This window comes from Eublepharis macularius, chromosome 4, assembly GCF_028583425.1.
Source record: "Eublepharis macularius isolate TG4126 chromosome 4, MPM_Emac_v1.0, whole genome shotgun sequence".
Classification (NCBI taxonomy): domain Eukaryota; kingdom Metazoa; phylum Chordata; class Lepidosauria; order Squamata; family Eublepharidae; genus Eublepharis; species Eublepharis macularius.
The window spans coordinates 156733657-156745187 of record NC_072793.1 but is presented as its reverse complement, the minus strand read 5'-3'; the positions used below and the strand labels follow the sequence as shown (position 1 = coordinate 156745187).

At 45.7% G+C, this 11531-nt stretch overlaps 1 protein-coding gene across 1 annotated transcript; it reads right to left on the bottom strand.

The window, feature by feature from the left end:
- Window positions 1-986: 986 nt before the first annotated feature.
- On the bottom strand, window positions 987-11321 carry LOC129328581 (cholinesterase-like). Its single transcript, XM_054977734.1, has 4 exons — window positions 11237-11321; window positions 7081-8584; window positions 5032-5195; window positions 987-1090 (listed from the first exon to the last, which is right to left on the bottom strand). Exons 2-4 carry the CDS (start codon window positions 8574-8576, stop codon window positions 1029-1031), a joined length of 1722 nt encoding a protein of 573 aa, XP_054833709.1. The 5' UTR covers window positions 8577-8584; window positions 11237-11321; the 3' UTR covers window positions 987-1028.
- Window positions 11322-11531: the final 210 nt, after the last annotated feature.

Genomic DNA, 11531 nt, shown 5'->3' with positions numbered 1-11531 from the left:
GTGGTTGTCAGGCATTGGGTCCCTTCTTGGAAATCACAACTCCATACTTAAAATTCCCCCAGCTCTCTTTCCAATTCCAGGACTAAATATCTCCACCAGTGTCTGTGGAACACAAGGCATGTGGTTTTACTTCTACACATGTGCAAGGCACATCTTGGGCTGGTTTGCACTGGGTCTTATGGAAGACCCTCCTGGACTCCACCTATGCAACCACAAGAAATGGTGAGAATCAATAAGGAACAGTGACAACCGTGAGGCTGTGCTTAGGGTTATTATCAACCTCAAGCTAGGGCTGGAGTTCTCCTGGGATGACAGCCGATCACCATACTGCAGAGACGAGTTCCCCTGGAGGAAGCTTCAGAGGGCAGAAGTATTACATCCCTACTGAGCTCCCTCCCATTGCCAAACTCTACCTTCTCCAGGAACCGCTTCCAAATCACCACACATTTCCCAAGTTGGACATGTGCTAAATGCCCTCCTGTGCTAAATGCCCTCCCCATATTATTTAAAATAATCTATTGTCCTCTGTTTCTTGCCCACAAAGTGGGATTCCAATCCAGGGTTAAGCTTCAGATAAGCACCAGTTTGTTGGACCATTCAAATTTATATATCACAACGCAGGGTGGTTAAATCTAGGGACCTCGTAAACCAGGAAGTCCTCCATCTCATCTCAAGTCCCTGTGCAAGCCAAGCTTGTTCTCAACACAATCCAGCGTGTTGACAGTTGTACACAGTCTTCCTAATCAAATCAAATGCAAGAAGGGCAAAAACAGAGGCACTGTGGCCGAATGACGGGTCGGGAGATTAAGTTAATTTTGTTACGTGAATGTAGAATCAATTGTGCCTGAAAAAGAAGGTGGGAAGAAGCTGATTACATGATTTTATTCTCTAAAATAATATAATCCACTCTGAATCTAAAAGAAAAGAACAAAGGTATAAACTAAAATTTCTTCTGTTGTCCACTCTTCAGACTTCTTCCTCCCAAGTTCATATGATTCTCTTTCTCCATCCACATGTAAATGATCAAATCACAGTGCTTGCTTCCTATTGCCTTCTGGACTGGAGAGAACAGAATCTTTTGGAAGCTGATCTGTGGCAAGAAAAAGGGCAGGAAAATGAGATTCCTACTGAATTGGACCAGATATCCGGAAGCAAATGTGTATCACATGGCAAACAAAACTGAGAATGTTGCTTGCTTGACAGCATGACTTATGACCAATGTTAGCCAAGATGAGGCACCACAATTTGCATTTAATTAATTATAGCATTTATATACCTGGCCTTTCTCTGAGCATCTCAGGTCCCAAAGCAGGTAACAAAGGTATAAAAACACAATTTGATAAACAACAGAAATAAAAACATTAAAAACCTACCCAAAAGCACCTTATGCACAACCAACAGGGTATTCTCCCTTTGCCTGGCTTCAGGCAAAAGCACCAAACTCTTTAGAATAGTTTTCTATTGCAGCTTTGCCAACAAGCCTGGAAAGGAGAAGCCACCAGCCCAACTTGTTCTGGGAGCTGTGTCAGAGCCAAACTACAAGTGATACCTGACACTAGTTGGACACTTGTCAGCTTCCCTCAAGTTTTGATGGGAAATGTAGGCATCCTGGTCTTGCAGCTTGGCTCTCTGACTGCTGTCCAATGGACTTTTCAACTGTCACTTGTCCAACATTCCGCCAAGCTGCCTACATGTCCCATCGAAACTTGAGGGAAGCTGACAAGTGTCCAACTAGTGTCAGGCGTCACTTCTAGGCCTGGAGCAGCCACTGAAAAGGCCCAAGCTTGACTCCTGCCCAACATACCTTATGAGGGAACCCAAAAATTGACACACTGCAAGAATTGTTATATTCCCATTCCTACTTTGTAAAAGAGATTTGTTTCCATTCCTCAACTAGAGTGCAACTTACACCAGAGTAATAGTAGTGTTGCTAGTTGGTCTTTTAATATATATTAAAAGACTTAATCCCAAGGAAAGGCGAGTGTAGCACTGGAGTCCTTCATGACACCATTTACACTGGCCAATCACAAGGCAGCACACCAATGACACTCAGAGATTTACCCTATATGGAAGGAGCAATCTGATGCATGGCAATGCCCATACACCTCTGTCTCAAATATGATGAAATAAATAAATTTTATCGCTCCACCAAACAGAAGAAGAGCAGAAGTAAAGAACACAAACTGAGAGCCAGTTTGGTGTAGTGGTTAAGAGCGCCGGACTCTAATCCGGAGAGCAGGGTTTGATTCCCCACTCCTCCACTTGAAGCCAGCTGGGTGACCTTGAGCTAGTCACGGCTCTCTGGAGCTCCCTCAGCCCCACCCACCTCACAGGGTGTTTTGTTGTGGAGATAATAATAGCATACTTTGTAAACTGCTCTGAGTGGCATTAAGTCACCCTCATGTGTTGCCAAGTAGGCCCCCTCTCCTGCTTTAAGGCCTGCCATGAACTGTGTTAAAGGTTCCTGCGTTGCTGTTTTACTACTACACAAAGATTGCCCTGCACATGTGTTCTGGTACACGTGTCAGTTTCCTGTCTGCTGTTCTATTACCGTGCTGCTGCAATAGACTGTGTAGTTCCCTGACTCCATGCTTGGATAACTGCACAAAGGACTCTTTTTCTGGGCAGCCCTGCCCTGACCTGTATCTGGATTTCCCAGTGTGTGTTTGGACTGTGTTACAAGTGTGCCCCGTGCCTGCATTGCCATCTGCCACGGACCGTGCCTGTTCCCTGCCTTGGACTGTGTTTTAAAGTGCTGTTCCCCCTGCCTCCATGGAAGCCTGCCTCATATGGGCCCAAGCCGCTACTAGCAGCCGGGCGCCTGCCGGGCAAAACTCCAGCGAGCCTGGCTAGGCGCTCCCTGGTCAGTTCCCGCCTGGAGACTCCCGCGGGACGGTCGCCGAGCTTGCCCTCGCTACCGGGCAGCCTGCTATCTAGCCCCAGCCATGCCCAGCCGGCATCCATGTTCTTAGGCAGCCAGAAGACCCAGAGGAAGAAGACTACTTTGAGAAGCCATTTCGGCGAAGCGGGCACACCACGTCCGCAGCGAGAGTACCTCGCCCGGTCTGCATATCTTAGGAGCCGCCCCGGAGAAGGAACTAAGTGCCGACCATCCCAAGCACTTAGAGAATGCATCTCAAAGAAACCTCCGCATTCCAGAGCTGATGACATCAGGACAAGCCCTGTCCGCTGGAACATCCTTTCAGCCCACTTGGATTTCCCCCTCCCTCTTTTGTCCCCTCTTCCTGAGGTGTCACTTATCACAATCTGATTACCAAAGTGGCCCATCCAAGCCATTCAGTAGCCCATTAGAACCTTTGTTTTAATCTGTGAGAACCACCAAGTACAGCACCAGCCCCAGGGTACGTTTTGGGGTATTTAAGCAGGTCTCTCAGACCACACGTTGCTTAGGCCATTCCCATCCAGAACCCCTCGCTGTCTGTGGCTCGTGCCATCCTATCCAGAACCCCTCGCTGTCTGTCTGTGGTCCCAGTGCTGGCATTGGGCCACCTCGCTGTTGTGTCTCTGCTTCGCTTCAGGATAAGTGAGTATTCCCTCTACCATCATTGGGAACCAGCTAATGCGAAAGTCTCTGTATTTCCTACTCTGTATTTCCTAGTCCTTGTATGTTTTCTTGTATGTATGTGCAAGCTCAGGCTTACGCCACACTATTAGAAAATACACGTGTTTGAACCTATTTGTAGTCTGCCTCTTTTTCACTAGAGTGTCTGGGATCGGGACCTCCGTAGACATAGGTTAAGATCCGCGCTAAATTTTAAGTTACAGACTGCTAGAGCTAATCCCCCATTATAATAAAGAGCAGTTCTGGTAACACATGGGCAGTATATAAATCGAATGTTGTTGTTATTCAACTGCATCAAGAAGTGTGGCATGGCCCCTAAAAGCCCTATGATGGATCATGCTCTGCATATGTGGGTTTGAATTCCCTTTTGCAAACTGATAACCTGTTGGTAGAGAAGGAAGTACAGATAGACTAAGAAACATGGGTGTAGTTAAGTGGTTAGAGCAGTGGACTAAGATCTGGGAATGAGGGTTCAAATCTCCACTCTGCCTTTCTGGGTTACCTTGGGCCAGTCACACACACTCCACCTATCTCACAGGATTGTTGTGAGGATAAAATGGAGGAGAGGAGAATAATGTAAGCTGTTTGGGGTCCCCATTGGGGAGAAATGGCAAGATACAAATAATAACTGTAATAAATAATGTAGCTCCCCTGGGGGAAGGCTGCCACAAGTGGAAACCCACAAGGCCTCCCAGATAAGAGCTCTAGCCTCACTGGGGGGAAGGTATCCTGTATGAGGTGGAGTGTTTTGCAAGGCAAAGGGTGTCAGGTTCAGAATGCTTCCCTATGTATTGTAACCAAAGAGACTCCATTTTAATTCTCTTAGTGTTCTGAGTGCTTTCTTCACAGGTGCCAAGATGTTCCCTAGCAGCTATCTCTCTCAAGAGGAATGTTTTGACTATAGCTTTTCCAGTCCTGGGAAACTTTCACTTTCTCAGCTTCAAAGGGATTGTTTTGAGAACTATGGGGGGAGGCTGGGCCTACTGAGTTCTAATACTTTGTACTGTATTCTTTGCCTTTCATTCGTAACAATACACGTGTACCAGCCCAGATATTGCATCTGGGCCAGTGGACTATAATGGTTGCTTCTTTCAGTAAATCTTTTGAAAACAACGGACTCTTGTCTGATTGCAGAAGGTAGTCTGGATACAACTATTATTTAGCCACAGTTCTGACAAAGGGAAGAGGGACCAAGTCCTACTCTTCCCCCTGACATGCCTCTGGCATTGCCCAGTTTTGGTGCAGAAGTTACAGTGGAGAGGCTCAGCTGACTTGCTATCCTAAGCAATTTCAGAATGGCCTCAGCGGTGTACCATCATCTCCTGGCTGACCAAGATTCCAATTCAACCACAGTTTATGGCCATAATTTCCCGTAAATTATGAGGAATCTCTACCTTGGGGAATGGCTCTCCCCCCTGCCCCCCGCCCCTTTCAGGGCCTCAACTCACTTGGTTTTGATGCCTCTGATAAGAGTGCCTTCCAGAAACCACAGTGGCGCGCAGGGGATGGCTTCATGACCTGAGGTGGTTCCGTGCTTATGCGAAAGAAGTTCTGCTCTGTAGGGTTGTAGAGAGGCCATTTTGTCTCACTGACATCTGAGGCAGTGGGATTGCTGCACAGAAGACAAAACTTCATGATTTAAGAAATCAGACAGGATCTAGTTCTGTGTAAGGTACACAATATATATTTTCTGATTATTTATATATTCACTTATTTCATTTACAATCTCTGTCTCGCTGAGACTGAAGGTGGATCACACAGTCAAAAACGATGGCAATCAGAGCAGTAAAGTACATACCTTGGTAAAAGTCCCTGCTACATAATTCCATAATTAATTAGAGTACTGATTTAAGATTAACTAAATCTGGAAAAGCTTTTATTCCTGTCAACTCTATATCCAAGAACTTGGGCCATGTTAAGATAGCTGCCATTTAAAATAATCTCTAGAGGAGGTGCCCCAGGTGGCCCTACTTCAGAAATTAGGCAGACAAAGACTAGAGCCAAGGCCTTTTCTGTGGGGAAGTCCCAGTTGTGGAATACCTTCCCCAGAGATATGAGCTAGGTGATTGCTTCATTATCCTTTGGGTGCAAAGTCCAGCCAATTTTATTTCCCCAAGCTTTTAATTATCAACTTGCTTTTTGCCACATCTATAATGTGATTTTTAAAAACCTTCTTGCTTTTTTGTTATTTTGCTGTTCTTTCTTATTAATTAATTGTTTTAAGGCTTTCACTAGCTACCTTGGAAGTTTAACATCGAAAGGCAGGATGATCCACTCGCAGAGAATAAAGGTCAGCATGGTCTAATGGTTAGAGTGTTTGATAAGGATCTGGCAAATCCAGATTCAAATTCACATTCTGCCATGAAATTTGTATGGGTGATAACTGGGCCATTCTCTGCCTCTCTCTCTCTCTCTCTCTCTCAGCCTAACCTACTTCACAGGTTTGTTGTGAAGATAAAATGGACAAGGGGAGAACGATGTACACTGCCTTGAGCCCCTTGCAAGAAAGGCCGGATAAAAATGGACTAAGTAATAATAAGAAACGTCTCAAATAAATACATAAATAGAACTAACGCATGTAGGTGAGGTTATTTCAAATTAAAAAGCGGGCATTTCCTTTTACACACAACAAAAACTGGCCAGCATTTAAAATGGATGCCAGTTCCTAATGTTGGAATAGGTAACTCAGCCTGCCTTTGGACACTGTGGGGAGCTGCATGTCTCTTTGAATGTAATGTATAAGTCTAGCAATCTGCCACTCTCTTGTCTAAGGTGGGAACGCCTACTGACCCCTCCTCTCTTGCCTCTGTGCCTCTTGGGAAATTTTCTCTTTCCACAGGGTCTTCCAAAGAGGAAAGATGTAAATCCTCCATGCTCCTTATGGAGCCCTTCTTTTTGTCCACAGACCCACTTTCAGCCTCGACGCCTGCTTTTTCAGGCCGTGGCATTAGACTAGGGAATGTAACTCTTTAGATTAGGATCTTTCCCTTCTTGGCCGATTCCAGATGACTAACCTTAAGGCATTTCATGCCGCCCTCTTCCAGATCGTGACGGGGAAAATGCGAAATATCGCGTTTCCTCGCACGAGTTTTGTGCGACGATGCGCAAAACTCGCACGAGGAAACGCGATATTTCGCATTTTCCCCGTCGCGATCCGGAAGAGGGCGGCATGAAATGCCTTAAGGTTAGTCATCTGGAATCGGCCCTTATTACCAGAAGATATTGCTATGGAAGAAATCTGCTACAATAAACTGTAAGTTCTATCTGTCTATGATTTTGTCTGAAGATTAATACATTAATAATGTACGTTTTTAAAGGTTTAAACACTTCTGACTAAACTATGCTATGTTACTCCGCTAAGTTACTGAACTAAACCAAACTAAATATATATTCCCAATACGTAACACATTTGTGACAAAGAAACCTTAGGGAAGTGCTGCCTTCTGTATCTTTTGGGCCAGGGATGGTGAACATCTGTAAGTGAACAGTTTGCTTACCCGCTTCTGGCAAACTCCGCCCAGTACCGCATCACTCGAGGGATTAGTGCTAACTCTGCCTCTGTATGAGTTTCATTGGTTCCCTTTAACAACGTCAGGGTTCCAAAAAGATATGGGATCTCAGATCCATGCGTCGATCCCATCCATTCAGGCCATACTGAGCCAATGCTGCGATGGGTGAACGTATATGCATACACAGGGCTTCCGCTCTTTGTGATCTTTGTGGCAACTTCATTTGCTGGACATACAAACATGTAATCTCCACAGGCTTGGGACATGGCATCACGATACCGGGCTGGGCCCTCAGGTTCCTCTTCACTGTACCTCACAGCAATGGCTTGGATGAAGTCATCTGTTGCATTGGGTACACACAACCTAAGTCCCTCCAAGAGCTGTTCCCAGGTCAAAAGGCTGTCGTTGAATGTATGTAAGAAAGGACCAGCATAGAAGATCAAGATGGACCCTTCATCAGAGGTAGCACCAATCATAACAGGTTTAGACTGAAAGTGCTTGGACTCCAGAAGTGCCTGTGGATCATCTGGAAGGAACTCTCCATCTGTTGTTGGTATGAAGGGAAGACTCAAAATGCCCTTGGGATCCACAACAAAGAATGCGAGCTTCTGAAATTCTTCCGCTTCTTTCCCCTGCAAGCAACTCACTATGGCACTGCCCTCATCTCCTGCACAGCCCATTAGCTGGGCCAGGGCCAGGGCTCTCCTCTTTGCTTCCTCAGGACTCACCCAAGCCCAGGGAGAAATGGCTGTCCCGCTCTGCAACACAGCACGATCAAAAAGCGGCTGGCTCCCTGGTGAGAGGAGGTGGTAGCCGACAGCTCCTCCTCCAGCACTCTGGCCGGAAATAGTTATCCGAGTTGGGTCTCCTCCAAAGGCGGCTGCATTCTCCCTCACCCATCTTAGGGCTAACTGTTGGTCCCACAGGCCCACGTTTCCTGGGGCGGCTGGTGGCAATGAAAGGAAGCCTAGAGCCCCCAGACGGTAGTTCATGGAGACCACAATAACATTCTCAGTGGCAGCTAAGAATGCTCCATTATACGCAACCAAGGAAGCTGTGCCAACACAAAACCCCCCACCATAGACCCAGACAAGAACAGCAGCTGGTGTGGAGGGCCGAGGATGGGGAACCCAGACATTGAGGAAAAGACAGTCCTCTGAACGGGGTGTGTTGGCGGTCCATATTTCAGCATCAGGAGAGTTAGAAAGAACTATTTGGGGGCATGAATTGCCGAAGGTGGTGGCTTCCAGGATGTGGCTCCATGACTTATGAGGCACAGGCTTCTGGAAACGCAATTTGCCCAAAGGGGGCTCTGCATAGGGGATGCCCAGATAGGCTGTGACTGTTCTTGAGCCAGCTGGGAGATGCTTTCCCCGGACAGAGCCACTGCTGGTGACTACTATAGTATCATCTTCTGCAGAAGACTTGGGTTCCAGTCGGGAAAGGACCGGGAAGCTCAAAAACCAAAGGAGGAGACAAATCATTGCAGCACCTGAAAGGGAAGCATCCCAGAAGAAGCTACAACAAATGGAAGACATTTCCCCTTGCTAACCCTACCCTTGGTTCTGAAGGCCAGATAGCCCATGAGTTTGAGGAACAGGAAGACCAACGTGGTAACAGCTGCACTAGGCTTCTTGATAGGGTTGCCAGGTCCAGGTTGGGAAATTCCTGGAGATTTGGGGGGTGGAGCCTGAAGAAGGCAGGTTTTGGAGAGGGGAGAGGCCTCAGAATGATATTACACCATAGAGCCTACACCCCAAAGGAGCTGTTTTCTCCAGGGGAACTGATCTCTGTCACCAGGACATTAGTTGTAATTCCGGGGGTTCTCCAGTCACCACCTGGAGGCTGGCAACCCTACTTCTTGAGCATCCTAGGTGTTAAGGATAGACTTTATTTATTTAGATTTCTGTGTTGCCTCTCCAGAGTTCAGTTCAAGGCAGCATACCATGAAAATGACAAATCATCAATATAAAAACATCTCAGTGAGAAAGGCAGACTATTCAATAATGTATGTATGTATGTATGTATGTATGTATGTATGTATGTATGTATGTATGTATATCTTGGATTTCCAGACTCCCTCGCTCACACAAGTCCCAGTTGAGACTCAATAACTCCTCACCATTATCCTGACTGGGCTATGAAAATACCACCTGCTCACGCCATTTACCAGTTCTGCTCTATGCAGATGATGCAGTCCTATTAGCCAGGACCCCATTAGGATTCTGAAAGGTGTTAGATAGATTCACAACATACTGCGACAAAAAAACCTAACAATCAACTTTGATAAAACAAAGGTGATGGCATTTGGCAGACACCCCAAGAAGCGATCCTGGAGGATAAAAGGGAATAAAATTCAACAAGTAAATAAATTTATCTACCTGGAGGTGGTTATACAGGATTCAGGGGCTAATACAGCTCACTGTAATCTGATGGCGAAGAGAGCTGAAAGGGTGGTGCATGCTATCTTGAGATTTTTCCGATCTAAGGGGGGCTGATGTGTCCCGGCAGCACTGAGGCTGTATCAAGCTAAAGCCCTTGCACAACTCCTATATGGTATTAATTTGGGCATATCTGCTGATAATTTGCAAATTCTCGAGAAGATTCAGTCCAAATTTATCCGTGCCGTCTTACAGGTACCCCCAAGAGAGCCAAATGCCCTCCTATGGCTAGAAACAGGCCAAATGAGAATTGAAGCCAAAATATTGCTATCTTCTGTTTATCAGTGGCTCAAGATATATAACAATCAAAAAGGCCTTCTCCCTCTAATAAACCAAGATCCTTACTAGCCTAGGTGGATGCGTATGGTTAAGAGCAACCTAGAAAGATTGGGACACTCGCCTGCCGACCTACTGACTCAGTAACGCAACCGAAGGGGGGGGGGGGGGGTTGAATGGCTACCACACTGAAGACACACCAAAAGCAAAAGGAAGCACGCCCAGAGACAAGACCAAGGGAATAACCTCCGTGAATATTCAAAACAAGATTTGTAATTATACAGTATCTCCGTGAAAAATAACACTACATAACACTGAAATTGCACAAAGGGAGAGAAACGGCATTAACTCAATCCAGTTTTGCAAAATGAAATTCAGTGAAGTTCTAAGAAAATGCTGAGAAGTGGCGAGGGTAACCAGCTGCAGGCAATTAGGCTGTGAAGTCCTCGGATCAATATAACGAGGTAAGATGGTAGAGCTGTGAAAATAGCACTGAAAGGCGGAGGGGCAGATGAGAATTCCACAAACAGACCATAAAAGTAAAAGCAGATTTCAGGAAAGATAGGGGAAAACCCAGGAAGTACTTGGAAGCAGCAAAATGCCGTGCAGAAGCAAAAAAGCTCTTCTCAACGGCAGCCAAGCTGGGCAGACAACCCCAGGGATGAGGCTACAAAGTCACATAGAAGACAGTTTTCACTTCAGTTCCAAATTTAACTCAGGCCATAGGTCTGGTCTATATTTTCCATAGAATGGAGAGGAAGAATTCTACGGGGCTTATAGATGGATATAGAGGGACTGTATCACTACACCATCTAAGTGGGTGTCACTCACTGCCCACTGGTGATTCCATTTTTATTTATTTACATTATTTATAGTCCATCTTTCTCACTGAGACTGAAGGTGGATTATACAATGTAAACCAATGAGATGATCGGTCTTCTGTGCAAAAGCATCTTTGCACATAAGAGAAACAAACAGCAAGAAGAAAGGTTTTAATCTACCTGATCCCTTCTGGGCTAGTTTTCTGTCTGTAGGGAACTGTTGAAAACTTTAAAAATTTCATCCCTCCCCTGTGCTCTGAAATTGTATAGGCCATTTCAACACCACACTTCACTGCATGCGTAGACTAGGTCCTAGCTCACTGATGATGGTAGTTGGTTACCAGAACGCTACGGCCCTTGAGTGAAAGTCAGCAATCTACTAGCTTCTGGGTGGAAATATACATTACTAAGTATGTAGGAACACTTAACTGTACCTCATTTCATGTGTTCCCTTTCCAATTTTCCATGAACTCGCTCACATAGTCACACTTCAGTTTGATCTGCCTGAATACATTCATGCATTCCTCTTCAACTGCTAAAAGTATCCCAGTTTCCCCCACCTTCCATATCCATTCATTGAAATGCAGATTTGACAGTTTCTCATACCTTAAAGAAATGCAAATTGGCAAGACAAAGGAGCCTCCGGGGACACTTGCAGATGCAATCACACAAAGGGAGCTCCCGGGAAAGCAGGATTCATAAGCAAGAGCAGCCTGCATGTGAATTGAGGACCACACATAAAAACCTGCACTTGAACATCCCCAGGTAATCCACAACATGTATTTCTGTTCTCTCTTGGAAAACAGATTGCTGGGTCTCATTGACAAGAATCCCTCCCCTTTCTCTTTCCTGTCACCCGATGCAAGCAGTTCTTTGATACAGCAGACTCACCTTTCTCTTG